This window comes from Perna viridis, chromosome 13 (genome assembly GCF_037379345.1).
Source record: "Perna viridis isolate PV_CMFRI_1.1 ecotype Kerala chromosome 13, ASM3737934v1, whole genome shotgun sequence".
Classification (NCBI taxonomy): domain Eukaryota; kingdom Metazoa; phylum Mollusca; class Bivalvia; order Mytilida; family Mytilidae; genus Perna; species Perna viridis.
This window is the reverse complement of record NC_142457.1, coordinates 20,192,337-20,212,387: the sequence shown is the minus strand read 5'-3', so window position 1 is coordinate 20,212,387 and position 20,051 is coordinate 20,192,337. Positions and strand designations below refer to the sequence as shown.

Sequence of the window (20,051 nt, the reverse complement as noted above, 5' to 3'; positions counted from 1 at the left end):
AAAAGGGTATGGGATAGAAATTTTGGAGAAAGAAAATTCTCATGTTATTCATTTATTGAAAAAAAAACTTCCCCATTTATTAAGAAGGCAGATTTTCAAATAAAAACATTGATTTCGCTTGCTACTGAAATTTAAATGAAAATATTGGAATTTGCGAAAATTTCCATCCGGGTCAATCCCCCCCCCCTGTAATGGCCATTATTATTTTTACGAAATTCATACCGACGGTACATGTATGGTAAAGCTCACAGTGATCGCTGATTTAGGAAATGCCTACCCCATATTAATGTATGACGGTCTGTCTATTGTTAAAGTGTATGGTTGTAAAGTACATTTGTCTTTCTTTGTGATGCTTTTGTGTGAAAAAAATGTCTACGGAAATACATTTAACAGTAAAATTGAAATTCAAGAAGCCAGATTTAAGTCTACCAACAGTGCGATGAAGTCATAAAACCATCTAAAGTTTTGTTTAACAAGGAAAGCTTTCCAGACTTAATTAGTATCATCTTACCAATTACAATAACGAATGTCATTTTTATGGTACGGATTTTAGCCTGAGGTATTATGCCCCTCGAACTTGCCCTCGAATCATGCTGTGGTCGATGGTGGGGATCGGCAATTTTTCCTCGATGAACTTTCATGTCTGAAAAGGAGAACACTTTGTTAGCAATGATTACTATGTCGCTATAAAGATACAATGAATGCTAATGAAATAAGTATCGTTAGGTTTCAGACGCCTGTTATTACAGACCTGAATGTATTTCTGCACTTACGCTATTGTGCTAGAAATCTAATGACATGATTTAATTGTGGTTGAGTCTGTAATATAAATGCATAAAATTGTAAGACAAACATGATAAGTGACTTTCTTGTTTTCTTGTTTGATAAAGGTAAGGAGCGACTTGATATCTAGGTATGAAATTTTCGGATTTCTAGGTCTAGGTATGAAATTCTCGGATTTCTAGGTCTAGGTATAGGTATGAAATTCTCGGATTTCTAGGTCTAGGTATATGTACATTCAGGTAAGACATACCTTGTCTGTAATATAATGGCTTTCTTTCATGTTTTTTCTTCCCTGTGGCCATTAACGCTGAACTTTTACTGACAATGATATAAACCATTACCCCGTAACATATCGCTATTATTATGGCCGGGATGATAAAAACTGCAGATGCTATCAATGTAATATACAGCTGAAAATATAAGTACATTATAAAAGAACAAGCATGTGTGCAAAAAGTGGCAAACCCCGGCTGTGGGGTGATAGAACTTCCCTTTTTTCTGTTGAAAACTTCTGTAAATTGTGTACAGAATATGGGCAAAAGTTAACAAATTATTTCCTTCAACTTCCTTCCTTTTATATAATTTTAATATATGGATCGGGAATCCCTCCCTTTTGAGAAAACAATCTTTTCCTGGCTCCGACAATTAAGTCACATTTCAAGATTTTGAAGTACTCGTATGCAAAATAGCGCATTCAGTGGGTTAGGATAGGGGGCTCCTCCCTTATAGTAAAAAAAATTGGTAAATTAAATTGAAAAAAAAAATCTTCCCTTTTTTGAAATTTCTGAATCCGCCACTATTCCTATCGAAATTTCTAACGCTTTAAAACAAGGAAATACATAACATCAGCAATATTATTTCTTTCTTGAATAAGTCACACTCCGGCCATGAGGTTTACATTTCTGTGTACATTGATTTTATAATGTAAAATGTGCTCATTTTGGAATTTCTTAAATTAGCCCTTAAATTGTTTTCTAGTAAGCTCATTATATCTTGTTATATCTTATTTTCGTCTTAGAAGGTCTTATGAAAAAAGACTTTTATAAGATAAATGGAAACGGTGACAAAAATATGAGACACATGGGATATTACGAATCAATGCCACAAGACACGAAAATACGAGACACATGGTATATTACGAATCAATGCCACAAGACACAAAAATACGAGACACATGGGATAATACGAATCAATGCCTCAAGACACAAAAACATAAGTAGTTATTTTACAGTACTAGATGAATGAGTTATATGAATAAAAATCTCATGATAGCACGGGATTATTAGTAGAACTATAGAAAAGTTACCTTCCAATGCAATAGACTCGGTAGCCAGATAAAACACTTGTCTGTTTTGAATAAAATGGCTTGAGGGATGGAAAAGACGGCAGCAACAAACCAGGCTGAAGATATAAGTATCCTGTTCCTTGTTTCTGAAAAAAAAAATTGATTGATATGAATAACTTGTCATTATACATATTCTTTGTAAAGAATGTATTAATTTAGTAAAGATCTAATTTTTGTACTTTTCAGGGTGACATTATATAGCAAAACAGAACGTTATTATGTCCACTTTTGTATCAAGGGCAATCGGTTCTTTGATTATATTATATTTTTTTTTCTGTCGACCAACGTATTTACTAATATAACACCACTGTATAACAATGTATTTATTTACATGTATGTTCGGGACGTTCTATTACATGTATGTCTGGGACGTTTTATAACATGCATGTTTGGGACGCCCTGTTACATGTACGTGTATGTATGGAACTTTTTATAACATGTATGCTTGAGACGTTCTATTGCAAGTATTATTATTGGTACTTTCTATTACATAAGTATACATGGACGTTCGATTACATGTATATCTGTGACGTTTTACAACATGTATGTTTGGGACATTCTGTCACATGTATGTAACATCTATCACACGCATGTTTTTGGGAGGTTCTATTACAAGTATGTATGTTGAAGAAATCGTATATTGTTATATGTTTAATACAAATTATTGAACGAAGGTTAACAAAACACAGATCACGAGCATTGGGACATAGATATGACGTAATTTCTTGACTGGGAAATACTGGTTTAATATTTTGTCAATACGCCATCCATTGTGTAAAGATGATATTCAATTGTATGCCATTAATGCGCTAAGATCAGGAACAGATCTGTCTTGGTTTAGTCTCCTAATTCAATGATTGTCGTACGTTACATATTAACATGACTGATATGCCCTGAAAGCAAAAATTTTCTTCTGGAAATTCCTTTTCAAGGTAAAGTTTTTATCTATTGCCAAACATATCTAAAAGTATTGTTAACTAAGCGAATAAAAGACGCTAATACAATGAACATTTATTGAATAAACTTACTACTTGTAGAAAACCCAAGTGGTCTGGCAATGGCGTCTAATCTGTCGATACTGAGAGCAACCAACACGAAAGTTGAACCGTAAGTTACAAGGCACTAAAAATTACGATTGGAAGAATGAGCACTAAAACATATACATAACGATAAAACAGCGAGCTCTGAAAATAAACAGTAGAAGAATGAGCACTAAAACATAAACAGCGATGGGAATAGTGAGCACAAAAATAACGAATAGTAGATTGAGCACTTAAACATAAACAGCGATGGGAATAGTGAGCACAAAAATAACGAATAGTAGATTGAGCACTTAAACATAAACAGCGATGGGAATAGTGAGCACAAAAATAACGAATAGTAGATTGAGCACTTAAACATAAACAGCGATGGGAATAGTGAGCACAAAAATAACGAATAGTAGATTGAGCACTTGAACATAAACATAGTGATGGGAACATTGAGTACTGAAAATAACGAGTGGTAGAACGAACACTTAAATATAAAAATAGCGATGGGAATAGTGAGCACTGAAAATAAGGAATGAAAGAATGAACACTGAAGCATAAACATGCATGTAACGGTTTGAACGATCAGCACAGAAGAATCAATTCACAGCACAAACATACTAATGGAACACTGAGCACAACATACTGACGGAACACTGAAGCACAAACATACAGACGGAAAACACTGAGCATTTTATGTACTTCTTTGTCATTTTCATGCCATAGCTATGGCAAGGAAAAGGTGTCCATGCACACCTAATAGAAACAACTTAACAATTAGTGAATACATTCATTATTACACAGTTTATCATATTTGATAATATGAAATAGCTTTTTGGATGTAAATACGTTTAAAAAAACAACAAAACTTAGATTTTTAGCAACTTTTAAAGTAGTAAATTTTTTCCCATTATTCAAATTTCTGTAACTTTGTATTTAAGTAACAGTAAGATTTAATATGTGTGTTGTAGAAGAGTAATTAGACTTTAATTTAACAAAAACGAAGGAGGGGACACTTTGCAGATGTTTGCCTATATATAACCCTCTCTTTTGCAAAAACCTATAATTCATGTTTTGTACAAAAATGATATAATATGGATCATTCATGTACAAAACAATATACAAAATGTTAGAAAAAGTATCTCGTATAGTATTTTATGTTTAAATGATCTTGAGGTAAAAATTTTCCTACTTGTCAAATTAATGGCTAAAACCACATAGGTATTCATTATAAGTGTTACATAATATCAAATTATGATGTTAATAATAGTAATCACAATTTTGATATATTTTACTACATGTATGTTTTACGAATTTTTAAATTTTTTTTACAACACAGTTGATATTTTTGAGCCATATTCATAGCTTAATGCACCCGATACCTTATTTGTTCCATAAATATAAGGACCACCATGAGACGTACATTCTATTTCCCTTAATTGTCAGTGTACATTATATTTCCTTAGACAGTGTACATTATATTTCCCTTGCCTGTGTACATTATATTTCCCTTGCCTGTGTATATTATATTTCCCTTGCTTGTGTACATTATATTTCCCTTGCCTGTGTACATTTTTTTTTTAAATCGTTTTAAGCGACATTATATGATATAGACAGCAGTGGATTATTGAACGCTCACTGTGTAACATGTTCAATATTTCACATTACTTTCTTCCGTCAAAACATCTCAACGTTTACATCAATAATGTAATTGGCAATTTATGTTCCGCACACTCGTTAAATCTATCTAGGTGTTCATCGGGACTCGTGATCATATTTTGGTTATTTACTGTATCAAATTAAGTGGTTAATTATTTCTATGTGAGAAGTTGCACACCTCAGATGATGACTTAGGTAGAACATTGTACAGTAATCGAGCGATCCGTCTTTTTTACACTAATTATTTTCTTACTTTTGAATACCGTTTAAAACCCCGTAGAAAGACAGTCAGATAGAAGTATGCAATAGGGTAAATAAAGTAGCGAATCTATAAAGAAAATTGTATCAAATGCATATACAGAAACAGAGTCGTGTCCAGTATTTCATATCGTTACAGTTTTGATGTGAACATAGAACTATGAGATGTTAAATGTACGAAAGAAATCATCGTTTTTATTTTTCATTATAAGCTGGTAATATATTATGTCAAGGTCAAGGACAAAGGTGAATTTTATTTATGCCACATGGTCGACGTATACATTATAGGAGTATTTTGTTCCTTCTAATATCAGGATGTTTTGGCTTCAGAGGAACAATAATATTTCAGAGTGTGTCGTCATTTATCTTTCATTTTAAGAATGACTTCGGTGTGGTAGCAATGTCTGAGTTGTTAAGGGGAGTTTTTTTATGCTTTAAGTGGTCAAATTGTGCCATAATTGTTAAATATCGCACTTAAACAATAGCAGAATCAGGGCCGATAATATTAAGTAACTGTTACATGTAACATATATTCAGCATAGTCATAATATCCTAAAAGAAACAGAATTACATCTACAACTTTTTAACAAAAAAAATTAGTGTCACGTGGTTTCACAAAAATGGATCCCAGTCTACCATTCAAATAAGCAGAGTTTTGTCTTTTACGGAGCGTTTGATTGATTTCAGTACCATAAGGAAACCATCGTTTTGTGTAAAATTACTGTGGAAAATGAAAAATATCTATTACTCTATGAAAAACCCTCTTCTCAGGCCCCATAATAGTTAAAACTCGTATGACATATTCTTATTATTCCTTGGTTTTTGTGTAGGGCACATCGAGTTTATAGTATATATAAACGAGAATAGGTCTGGTGTTTATTTCAAAGCGACAACAACCACACCTGGATGAAAATGTCAGTCTAAGGCCACCCATTGGTCTTTAATGAACGACGAAGAAATTTTCAAACCACAGGACAGGCTGCAGCTCGCCCAAAACATCATTATTCTCGGGTACATCGAGAGGATTGCCCCTATATACTCAAGTGACATAAAAATAAAGTAAAGGTGAAAACGAAACAAAACCTACATGTACACAGGCCAGAAATTTCTGACTTTGGACAGGTGCAAAAAATGCGGCGAAGTTATAGTTCTTTGTCGTGATCACAACCATCTCCTTTGAAATTTAGCCACTGTGGAAAAAAAATTACACAATTACATTGTAAACACACATGTAAATCAGTTTTAAGTTGTAAGAGTCCCCTCTTACAACAGAAATAACGAAACTGAATTATAAATTACACAAATGTGCAAACTAAGGACTACTACCAGCTAACTGACATGCTAGCTCCAGACCAGTTTAAACCTACAAATTTGCACCAGTTTAAGTTAATATGCTCAATTGATAAGAACTTTGCAGAATTGTTAATGCAACTGGATGCGCGTGACTCTTTCAGTATATATGCAACGCTAAATACACTGGATTATCTAATTGCACTGGGAATCACCACTAAGTTATTACTTAATACTTATGCACATAAATGAAATTACTGCAATCATCACAGAAGGCCTTGAGGTAAACAAATCTGATAAAATAGGGATTTAATTGATGATCATCTGTAGCAGCAGCAGACTATTAACACCATACTGAATCAGTGGGCGAAGACAAATGCATCAAAAATGAAGCTTTCATCTGCAGGTCTTCAGTTTGATGATGAATGCAAATCCTTCGGAAAAAATACTGAAATGTGATGCACCAGGTCGTCATTTTTAGTTGGTTAATTTTATTGTGTGATAATCTTCAAAGAATATTTAAAATTTAGGGGTTAAAATGTGAAAATGTTGAAAACCTCATGCAACTTTTGCTATAACTTAAAGCTATAAATGTATATTTACTGAAAAGATTACATTTTTAAAAGAAAAAGCAACATGATTTCATGAATAATTAATGAATTATGAATGTATATACATGTATATGTGTCATTGAAAGTAGGGATATTTGCGAACTAATACCAGTCGAGGGAAGAAACATTCCCAAGCCGATAGACGAAAGAAATCTAATTATCTAGACTGTAACTTTTCGCAAATACGATATATCTGAATATAAACGTAAGTTACTATGAGCGCTGAGACAGAATACAGACATATATTTATGTTATAGCTATAAAAATGACATAAATCTTCCAAATACCTTTGAAATCTACCTGCTCTCAACAGTGAGTAATTGTAGAATAAAAAAGATATATTCTTGCTTCTGATATAGCTGATCTAAAACGCACAGGCAGCTTTAACCGATAACAACTGAGTTAAACACACAATCAAAACAAAACATGTCATCAGTGATCATTGAAAATATTATTGCAAATTTATCCGCAAAATTTAGGTCAATAACTAGCACTTAAAGTGCATGTCATAGCTGTTTGTGTAAAGAGGAGCTACATGTTTGATCATATTGTAGGTTGATGTGTAAAGAGGAGCTACATGTTTGATAATATCGTAGGTTGATGTGTAAAGAGGAGCTACATGTATGATCATATCGTAGTTAGAAATTTCCCTTTAAAATCATATGAAATCAACCAAGTAAAGATAAGAAATCTTTTACACAGACGCCACAACTTTTGTTTCCGCGTTGAGTAACCTATAGCCAATAAACATCCCTATATTAGTTCTCTTTGTTTTGAACCAAACAAGAAAAAGTTTGGAAAAAACAAAGAATTCAAACAAACTAATTACACAAGCACCAAATATTTGGTGAACAAGTTCAAAACTACGCAGCTCCATGCTGGTCCGGATGTCAAAGGAATAGATCCACATCCTCGCTAAGCTTGTCGTAGAAGGCGACTTAATAGCGCTCAGAACCCTAGTCGGGGCCAAGGGTGCTCTTCCCTCGGATCAACTATGTTGTGTGCCCAGGTGGTTGAATGGGTTACCCCTTGCTTGTTACATGCTGGGGTCGTCAGGCTATAATACGGGAAACCTGACCGCAAACCAGTCATGCACCGTGGTGGAAAGAACGCCACGTTCCTCGCACGGTAAAGAACTCTGCTGTAACATTCGATAGGAGAAGAAGCCTCGGCTCCGCTACAGGAGGCTAAATTGCCCGACACTACTTACCTCCCCAATTGCCAGTGGCAACTGAAACTCGTCGACCCTATAATCCTTTTGTTCCATCCCATTTTTTATTTCATCATCATTGCCTGTGTGTTTTATCATTCATTTCATGTTCATCGCCCGGATATAGCCAAAATATATCTGCTTGGACATTAAACACCAACAATCAATCATTCAATCAAAATTATGCAGCATCTTATTTGAGAAGGCGCTACCTTAAATACGTTTTTGCTACTATGAGAGGTGATGTATTTCGTGTTATTTGTTTCCATCGGAAACAACGTGTCATTAATACTGGTAAATTATTTCCATCCCTAAGTGATGTATTTATTTAAGGAGAGATAAGTTCATAGGTTCGAGCCTATTACTGAGCAATTACAACCGCTACCAAATAGACTTTCTAAATCCACAAAGGTCGGCTCTTTATTATGCTAACTGTAAATCAATATAATTTAGGATAAAAATGCAAATAAAATCAAACAGAAACACCGACAATTACCGTAGAAGACCGATTAGAATAAAAATAGACATTTGTGCATAGAGATTTGAGCTGGCATGTGAAATTTGTTAGGACATTTGCTCAAATATTTTTATACTAAGTTTCATAAAAGGTAATACATAAAATATATCTTAATATATTCATATTCATTTTCTTTGATTATATCGAAGATGATACATATTGATGACCAGATAGTTACTATATATGGACCATAAAGTTGTTAAGGTTGTACCCTACTCTCTGATAGTCACTGCCTGTAGATGATACAACTGGTTTGGTTTATTTTTCAACTAAAATCGCATTAAAATCCTTTACTGTTTAGACATTAAAATGGAATCTGTGTAAACTGAACCCTATAATCTCCAATATATCACAAAGTGTGTTTTACTGCATATGAACATATCAAAATCTTGTTAATTAACTGTTCTTAATTCAACAACCAAATTTGAAGTGGTCTGGGACCGCTTAAGGTACACAGTGGGACCAGGGCAAAGTCCTGGTGGGGGTGGCTTTAGGGGAAAACCAAAATAAGGAATTTGGAGGACATTTGATGATGTTTACATTTAGCAAATTAGGATCCGAGCTACTATCTTTTTCTATTAGGTATCCTTTTTGGGGGAAATGGGATGTGCATTTTTTTCCAAGACAATTTCTGAAAACCCTGAGAACATTTTTCCCAACACTTAACCCTGATAGAGGGCCAAAGTCCTTGATGACCATTGTGATACCTTGAGCGTTGGCGTATATGAGTTAGAGCACATTCTCCTTGTTATAATATTTAGAGTTGCAATAAACATGAAAAAGCATTACGTAAACGTTATGATTAACTCTTATGTAATGCTCTTACTTACGATTCTTTTTTATATCATGTGATTTAAAAAATGTGTAATATTGAAAAAAGTTTTCATTTTTTTATGCAGTGTCACGTCAATAAAAATGGTGCGTCGCTAATAGATAGAATAACGTCAGCTTTGAATGTATCAACATAATCAGATCACGTCAGCTTGGAATGTATCAACACAATCAGATCATGTTAGCATTGAATGTTTCAAAGTAATTATATCATGTCAGAATTGAATGTTTTAACGTAGTCTGGTCATGTCAGCATTGAATGTACAAACGTAATCAGATCACGTCAGCACTGAATGTATCAACGTAATCAGATCATGCCAGCATTGAATGTTTCAACGTAATCAGTACATGTCAGCATTGAATGTATCAACGTAATCAGATCAAGTTAGCATTGGTTGTATCAACGTAATCAGATCACATCAGCCTGGAATATATCAGCGTAATCAGATCACGTCAGCATTGAATGTTTCAACGTTATCAGAACATGTCAGCATTGAATGTTTCAATGTAATCAGAACATGTCAGCATTGAATTGTCACCGTAAACAGATCATGTCAGCATGGAATGTATCAACGTAATCAGATCACGTCAGCTTGGAATGTATTAACATAATCAGATCATGTCATCATTGAACGTTTCAAAGTAATTGTATCATGTCAGAATTGAATGTTTCAACGTTGTCTGGTTACGCCAGCATTGAATGTATCACTGTAATCAGATCACGTCAGCATTGAAAATATAAACGTAATCGGATCACGTCAGCATTGATATATCGATGTAATTAGATCACATTAGCATTGCATATATTAATGTTATCAGATCAAGTCAGCACTGAATGTATCAACGTAATCAGATCATGTCAGCATTGATATATCAACGTTATCACATCACATCAGCATTGAATATATCAACGTTATCAGATCACGTCAGCATTGAATGTATCAACGTAATTGGGTCAGGCCAACATTTAATGTATCAACGTAATCAGATCACGTCAGCATTGAATGTATCAACGTAATTGGGTCAGGCCAACATTTAATGTATCAACATAATCAGATCATGTCAGAATTGAATGTATCAACGTAATCAGAGCACGTCAGCACTGAATGTATGAATGTAACCAGAACAGTTCAGCATTGAATATACTAACAGTTCATTAGAAAATGTCAGAATTTAATGTATCAACGTAGATAAATCACGTCAGCATTGGGTGTATCAACGTAATCAGAACAGGTCAGCATTGAATGTTTCAGCAATGAAGAGATTCTACCATGTACAATGCAGGGAATGTAGCCTTGGAGGTTTAAGTATTGTTAAATTTGTAATACTGTTAAAAATTGATATATGATATATAATATTGATCGTAGTCGGTCAATTCAGACTTCTGTGAATATCCTTAGGGACATTTGGTTAGAAATTATTACACTTTTAATTCGGGATAATATTTTCCTCGTCTGTCTGCTGAGACTAGAATAGTATAATCGTTGCAATCGTGAAATAAACTGACATTAAACCTTAGACTGATGTGCAATAGAAGTCAACTTATGTAATGTATTCAACAAATAATCTGACACAGACGATATAGTATACCTCAAGTTAAAATCGAAAATACAAAATAAAAAAAAATGATGCACTTATGGAATATTTTGCTTAAACATTAGAACCAGTTATTTTAGGAGTCCGAGCTTCTCATTTACTTTTATTGCTTTGTAAGTATTATTTTCTTTATTTTATGTTCTTTGTTGTGTATGTCTGTTTTCTATGTGTCTTTGTCCCTGGATTACATTCTTTTGATTTCCGCTAGAAACCTGGTTTCCCTTGATCACTTTTAAAGGATTTTACAGACAAAACAAGTAATACCTGAATAATTCCCGACTTTAGTGGAGTCCGAGTTGCTCATTTACTTTTGTTACTTTGTATGTATTATTTTGGTTACTTTATGTTCTTTGTTGTGTTGATCGGTTTCCATGTCTGGTCTTGGTCTCTGGATTACATTCTTTTGATTACCGCTAGAATTGTGGTTCCCTTGATTACACTTCGAGTGTTTTAACGTGGCAGAATGATGTTTTTGTGCCAAATCAAAAATAATATTTGAAAAAAGTTAAATGAAGATCCCGAAATGTGGAAACTGTTGACTGTACGATAAACACTGGAAAACTTTATTGTTGTAGATACATTTCCCCTGAGTTTACAGTGTATTTTAATATAAATACTTAATGAACACGTTTTCACCTGTATTTTAATTGTATTAAATTGTAATTTTATCTTTTAAATGTTGGAATTTTTATTATTTATTTATAGCTCATTTTTCTGCAGTTCTGATGTTATATATCATTAGTAGTGTTTATATTTGTGACCGTGTTTTATAATCTCTCTGACCTTTACCGACACTGCATACTTTGCTTTGAATTGCTTTCAATGAAAGTGGTCACAGAAATACCTTGTCAATGTTTTAAAAAAATGAAATATATATAGAAAAAAATTCAAGTAACGACTTTCATACGGATAATATCTCTGCGAAATCTGAATTCGCCAACACGAGTTGAGATATTTCACACAGAATTGTCAATATCAAAATAAAAAGTAATGGTATTTCTGTTTATCAGTAATCTAATTTTTTTTACATTGTAATGACCCTCTTTTAGGGGACTACTTGTGTCGCTCAAAAATATTTTTCGTGGCGTCATTTCCATCCAACACTCTAAAGAAGATGACCGTGATACGTCTCAATAATTACTATTGCATTGACTGGTATTGTCAAATATCTTGTCATTTCGAGAGATAGAGAATGGTTTGTCAATAAGATCAAATGATAAAATGTACAGAAAACCGTAGATATAAAAAAAAACAAATGATGAAGGAGAAAGAGATACCTCAATAAGCGTTATATATATATTTCAAGATTCAGAGAAAAAAAGTATCACAAACACGTTTTGTATTCCCAGTTGGTTCAAAATATGACACGTGGATGAAGTTAAGAATGATAACTAAACGAGACTGAGAAATATTGTGACTTTTTTACAGGCTGGGAGATAAAAGAGCAGAGACATCGTCACGGTAATTGTCTGTAAATTATACACTCAGGAACAATAATAAAGAAGAAGTAATAAACAGTTGTATGGATGATGTGAAATATATTGACTTTGTTCAAGATTGCATGTTGATTGCATTGTGCAATATTCATTTGAAGGAGTAAAGGAATCATTTTTTTCCTGAAACAATTGCATAGGGTTACGTCAAAGAACAACAATTTTTACTCTCTGCTATTATGAATTGCCTTAAAATTTCGGAAAGTTAGCAATCGAGAGTCTTTCTTTATCCATTGATTTCACTTGAATAGCTGATTCCAATTTAGTCATGCTATTTGATGGTTTTTTTCTATCAAAATATCTGCATCAAATGCAAAGGGAATAAACAAACATGACCATATCAATGTGAGTGTTAAACAGTAAATGTTTGTCTAGAGGCAATTTCACCATACATGCACGATACAAAGCTAACAAACATTTTTTAAATCATTATTATTGGTCTGATTGATACAATAGAAAACGGCATTACTGGTATATTAGTTACAATGACAAGCTAGTAATATAACTGATTTAACTATTTGACGTCATTGAAGATTTACATTATTTTATGACAGGTTATGGTTTCTTTTGCTATACCTTTTTCACTTAAAAACATTATATGGAAAAAATGACGCTTATCGCCGAGATTGGTTTTTTTCTTAATTATCATTTTCTTTTTATCACTTTACATTGTTCAAGCAAAAAAATAATATACACTTCATCGTTCAAGAAAATGAAACTAATAACACAAATAACAGTATTCAATATATTACAATTATTTCTCTAAACATGAAAGAAAATAATCATACTTTGATTTTCCAAACATGTATGCCTATTACTTTTTCAAATTATCGTATGGCACTCTTACTGAAGTAAAATTGCACGGCATTGTGTAAACTATATTATGAATTCCTATTTTATAAATATCATCGCACTTACATCGACTTGTTCCGTTGTTTATTTTTCTATCTGAGGAAAATCGTATACGTATTTCCCTCTAAATATTGTGATTTTTTTCATGCTCCCAGTCCGATTGCTCATTTACTTTTGTTACTTTGTATATATTATTTTAGTTACTTTATGTTCTTTGTCATGTTTGTCTGTTTTCCATGTCTGGTCTTTGTCCCTAAATAACTTTTTGTTTTATTTCTGCTGGAATCTTGGTTCCCATGATTACTCTTTCTAATTGTAATTTTTACAATGCAAATGCACAACAAATCTAAACACACAAATCAAAGATATTGATTGTCAAACTATATATATAATTGATTATCGAGAAAAAATTTAAATGCAGTAACATGTATTATTTCCAGATAATGCACAATACACAATACGTGTTTATTATTTCTACACCAGCATCGATGTGACTGCACATAAAATACACAAATATACAATACGTGCTCAAGGATTTCTGGGCAGATTATGCACAAATAACAATCCGTGATGTAATTAATAAATCACCAACAAAAGCTGAAATGAGGTAAAAAAAAACAAAAACAAAAAAAAACGAAGCTACAGATTAAATCGACAAATTTCAGTATTAAGCACCACCATATATCGTACAATAGAGCGTGACATCAAAATACGTAGAGAACTTCTTTCTGATATCTCCAAACAAGTGTTATTATCACAGTTTTGTCGTTGATTTCATTCAGAAATCATAATTACTATTGGAAAGGAGAGAAAAAAATATTTTGATTCCTTAACCATAAACCTTTTGATGTTAGAAGTCACAAGAAGTCACAATTATATCAAACTATGATCCGTTTTTCAATCGCAGCAGATGATTAATCGAAAGCACAAATTAGAAATTAACGATCTATTTCGTTTAATTTATTACTGGTATTTCATCAAGAGGGACAACTCTTGCTCAAATTACAATGTTTGTTTACTGTCACAATACACTACTAGTATACGATTATTCAATATAGGTCCAAATAACATATATAAGGGTCAGTGACCTATTTCATAATAAAGTGAAACAAGACGTTATAACATTTAAGACTTTGCATGCACGAATGACTAAAACACTGTTCAAAACAGGTTTACAAGCATGTTTCTGTAAATGTATTTTCAAAGGGGCATCAAGCATCGGATACTGACTAACGTTATGCATTGTTTTAGGATTCGCGCTTAAAAAGTCAACAAAGAACATACTGTGTATATGATTGAAAGAGATTAAGATGCACATACAATGTTCGTTAGTATCTAGTTGACGGCTGTAAAATGTATTATAAGTACTTATAAAAAAAAACCAAACAATCATAAAACAACAAACACTGATCCACAGGTATTTATAGATTGAGTCAGGCACATCTTATTAAAAAGGAAGTTAATATTAATGTTACTAGAGATCCTGAAATCGTGTCTAGTGAATCATCAAATAGTGTCTTTAAGTGATAAGAATGCATTTACTAAAGAGTACTGATGTTCTAAATGTAGGACACAAAAGGTGATCAGAAGAAGACATTCACGTGACAAATCACAATACACTTGGTAGAGAGAATAATTGACATAATCTGAGACAGTAAAACCGGACCCATGAAGTTACAAACGGATATTTCAAAGTAATAAAACATGCTGTAATAATTATAGATCATTCTTCAAAAGATGATCCATGTTGTCTTGCGTCAGATGTCAAAATTAAAATTCCTGATCATTGAGGTATAAAACCTAAAGTACCAAATTTGACGCTTCATAAACAATTTATCTCTACTTTCTTAAGATTTGTATTAAGATATGAAGTTTCTTTAATCTCGTACTTAATGCATTCTCTTAGAAAATTGATCGACTGTCAATGATAAAACAACAAATATACTGGCTATCTTAGAGAATATTACAGAAACACTATCTGTAAAATATACTGGCTATCTTAAAGGATATTACAGAAACACTATCTGTAAAATATACTGGCTATCTTAGAGGACATTACAGAAACACTATCTGTAAAATATACTGGCTATTTTAGAAGATATTACAGAAACACTATCTGTAAAATATCAATGACATGTATTCATTGTGCATAGCTCACAAAAGGAATTTCTTAAAATGTGTGCAGGCATCTACCTGTATTTAATCTAAAAGTTGTCATATAGACCAGAACTTTTCAAATTGGAACCTATAAAGGGTAAAAAAGAACAAGACAGTATGTTTGTAAGATTAAGAATAAACAAGAGGCTCACAGGAGCCTGAATCTCTCACCTGGTTGTTATTTTTTTTCAAGGACAATAACTGTAACAAGAAACTGTACAACAATTTTGACTCAATGAACACTTTGGTAGGACCTATTATAGGGATCATTTCATAAATTGACCTTCATTCTACCTATTATATTTTCAAGATGGCTGAACACTGCTAAAAACATATCTTTTGCCTTTCAAGGGCAATAACTCTTAATCTTCCAAATATACAGAGGAAGATGTTTACAAAATACTGGAATTTTTAATCGACAACATATTAGTCCAGGTGGTGGACGTGTTTTTCAACAAACTGTCGGCATTCCAATGGGAACAAATTGTGCTCCTTTACTTGCTGACCTATTCCTTCACTCCTATGAGGCTGATATTATAGCTGATCTGATCAGAAAGAAAGAATATCGTTTGGCTAGATCTTTCAATCTCAGTTTCCGCTATATAGATGACGTATTATCTTTAAACAATCCTAATTTCGAGGATTTGATACATCACATATACCCAAAAGAACTTGAGATAACGGATACTACAGACACTCTGAAGTCAGCCTCATATCTTGACCTACACTTACAAATCGATGGTAAAGGAAAGCTATTGACCAAACTTTACGACAAACGTGATGACTTTTCATTCAGAATTGTCAACTTTCCTTTCATCTTTGGCAACATCCCTTCGGCACCTGCGTATGTTCATATCACAAATCATATGCTATGCCGAAACTACGCAGAGTTTTTTTGTATCGCGCTAGAACTCTAATAAATAGGCTTCTGGAACAGGGTTATGTTGCTACAAAATTGAAGTCATCACTACAGAAGTTTTATGGTGATCATCATGAACTCGTGGATCGTTATGGTGTATCCATCTGCACCATGAAAACTGATTTATTCAACGGGTCATGGTTTTCCTTTGCTCGTTTGTCTACCCCGGACTTGACTTTTTATGAGCAACTCGGTGGGTGTTTCCAGAAAAGCAGAGGACGCTTACCCTACTGGTGCACCTGGTCCATGCTCCCAGTTTTTAGTGGAGTCCAAGTTGCTCATTTGCTTTTGTTACTTTGTATGTATGATTTTATTTACTTTATGTTCTTTGTTGTGTATGTCTGTTTTCCATGTCTGGTCTTTGTCCCTAGATTACATTCTTTTGATTATAGCTATAACCTTGTTTCCCTTGATTACTCTAACAGTCATCCAACAAGTTTAATCCCCGCGAACTTTCGTAGGTATACCATAAGGATCATTTCAGAATATGAAAGTTTATTCAAGCTATCATTATTTTCAAAATATTGGCTGAAAACTGTAAAAAAAAACATCATTTTTTCACCTTTCAAGGGCAATAAATCTTACAAGGAATCCTCTGACAACTTTGATCTTGGAGTCTTTTGTAGGCCTTATACACGCCTTGAAATGTTCACGCTTTCCATTTTAGCGTTCGTGCATAGCTTATCATGCGTTTACACATCGTTTGCTTTCGTTTAAATGCACGATAAATACACGATAGAAGCGTTGGTTTAAAAAAGCGAAAAAAGAGAAAAGCGTTTGTTAATTTTTGTAATTTGATTATTCCTTTGATTCAATTTTATTTTTATTTTTTTTTTGCTATCATAAGTTTATACATGTTCAATAATTCTATTTTCTACATTTGCTTTCTTTATTATTTGTTGCCCCGTGCAGGTTCGGGTGTTAAAAGAATAGGCCTGCAGCAGCGCTAAGCTTGTCGTAAAAGGCGACTAAATAGTGCTCAGAAACCTAGCCGGGGGTTAGGCGCTCTGCCCACAGAGCAACTGGGATGTGTGCCCAAGGTGGTGGAATGGGGTACCCCTGGCTTGTTACATGCTGGGGTTGTCAGGCTATAATACGGAAAACCTGACCGCAAACCATAGTGGTGCACCGTGTTGGGAAAGATGCCACGTTCCTCGCACGTTAAAGAACCCTGCTATGGTATTCGATAGGAGTAGGAACCTTTGCGCTCCGCCACAGGAGGCTAAATTGCCCGACCTTACCCATCCCCCCTTTTTCTAGTGGCAATCAAAATTTCTCGACCCTGTTGTCCTTGTGACCCATCCTTTTTTTATCATTGCATGTTCATTTTATCATCCATTTCATGTTCATTGTCTGAATATAGCTGAAATATTGCTGCTCGGACGTTAAACCCCAACAAACAAACAAACAAACAAACAAACAAATCTTTATTTGTTTATATTATAATTTGTAATCGTTTGTTTATCGTGCGTTTAAACGCACGCTAGGAGCGATCGTTTATCGTGCATTTGGTTAGCATTTAGCGTGCGTTTGGGCATCGTGCGTGCGGAAAACCTAAACGTCTCAAGAGGTGTAATGAGAATCATTTTTCAGCTATGAAAGGGATTTGGCTAAAGCTAAGGGTTTTGGGGATATATGCGAAAAACTACTGCTTGACCGCTATGTTTTATTTTAAGTAACAACAGCCATGTTATTCGACCTATTAAAAATCCCAACCCTAGATCTACGCAGAATACCCCAAGGGACAATCATACTAAGTTTGGCTCCAGTTGGTCAAGTTACGTCAGATTTTTGGAATAAATAACATTAAAAATGGCGAAACGTGGCTAAATAGATTAAGACAATAATTTAATCACTGATATATATGATCATGCTGAACACTTTTACCCGGTCAAAATGTGACTAAACCTAACGGTTATGGAGATGTATGCGAAAAAATTCTGTCTGGCCCCTATGTTCTACTTTAAGTAACGGCGGCCATATTTCTCGACGAATATTCCCAGACCAGTTATAAGCAGGATGTTGGTCATGTTGTGTCAGAAAAGAATTTTTTTTAAAAGAAATAACATAAACAAATAGCAAAAAAACTTTCTCATCATGGTGAACACTTTAATCTTATGACAGAATTTTGCAAAACCTAACGGATTTGGAGATATACAAGAAAACTACGGTCTGATTCCTATATTCTATTTTTAATAACGGCGGTCATAGTTTTCGACGAATCAAAAATCCCCACATCAGTTCAATGCAGGATATTCATAATAATTTCAATTCTAATTAGTCCAATAGTGTCAGGGGAGAAGAGTTTTGAGAAATTGTTAACGACGGCGGACGACAACGGCAGACACCAAGTGATGGCCTAACATCACAACATATATATATATGTTGTAAATATTACGTAATGTTCATATTTTTAAAGTTTCGTAAAATGCGTTTAGTAGATGGGGTGCTTGCGGTTACACGATCCCCATAAATATGCATCTATGAAGAAAAAATAATGAATACAAATTCAACGTGCAACATTGCCTCATCTAAATTTATTTCAAGAATTCTTCATAAAAGAATATACAGTTGTGAAGAAAAACGGACATCCTGATCAATAAAAACGACCCACTTTGCGTTAGAAATACACTGATTAAATGTGACTTGTTTTTTTTTACTAATACTCATTAAGATGGAAAATACCCTTCTAAGATGGACCATTCTCCACTAAAGTGATTGATAAATGTGAAATGATAATAATAAAAATTATTATGAATTAAATTATTATGACACAAAAATCAGTCGTAAAACCGCTTGAATATCAAAATAATTTTATATTGTATAAATTCACAATAACGTTTTTTTTTTGCAAAATGATCGAGCCAGTTGTATTGAATGTATCTTCTATTTTGTAATAGTTTTTGTTATTATACAAGTATTTTACATTTGTCTGCAAACAGTTTTAGATAAATATTGCACCACTAACAAATTACGGAGCGAATAAATATATATTTTTCTTTTATATTTATTTTCGTACAAATAATGAATAATTCACATTTGGAATCTGCATAGTCTCGCTTTACTCAAACACAATTCTTAAAAAGAATTTACAAAAATACCCATTAAGCTTAAGTTTCATTTATATTTTTTTTAGTAATTTAAATGAAAACTGAATCTGATTTTAATCGATATTTATTTTTTAACCCTCTCTTCAGTCTTTTTGCTGAATTGAATTTTATAATATTTACGTGATAACGACACGTCTGACTTTAAAAAAAGAACACAATAAAAGCTTGAATTACATTATTAAATGTAAAATAAAACGAAGAAAAATTCTTCATTTTATAAGATTAGAAAGCCAGATTAATTCATGATGATCATAAATAAAACATATCGCAGTTAATTTAGATAAGAGCCAACCTAAAATTCACGAGAAGGGTAATGAGGTATACTGGTAACTTTTGGCGTATTTAAGACATCATTCTAACAGTGCAAAAATACACAATGTATTTATTCTTTG

The 20,051-nt window shown here is 33.2% G+C and overlaps 1 protein-coding gene across 5 annotated transcripts in view; it reads right to left on the bottom strand.

Moving 5' to 3' along the window:
• Positions 1 to 20,051, bottom strand: part of LOC148599878 (cardioacceleratory peptide receptor-like) — a 43,880-nt gene that overhangs the window by 6,962 nt on the left and 16,867 nt on the right. For all 5 annotated transcript variants that reach the window (XM_088558564.1, XM_088558565.1, XM_088558563.1 and 2 more), the window contains exons 5-8: positions 3,157 to 3,250; positions 2,090 to 2,214; positions 1,034 to 1,193; positions 512 to 643 (exon numbers count right to left, since the gene is read on the bottom strand). In XM_088558564.1, coding sequence (XP_088414690.1) covers positions 512 to 643; positions 1,034 to 1,193; positions 2,090 to 2,214; positions 3,157 to 3,250 — 511 coding nt within the window. The remainder of the gene's footprint in view (positions 1 to 511; positions 644 to 1,033; positions 1,194 to 2,089; positions 2,215 to 3,156; positions 3,251 to 20,051) is intronic.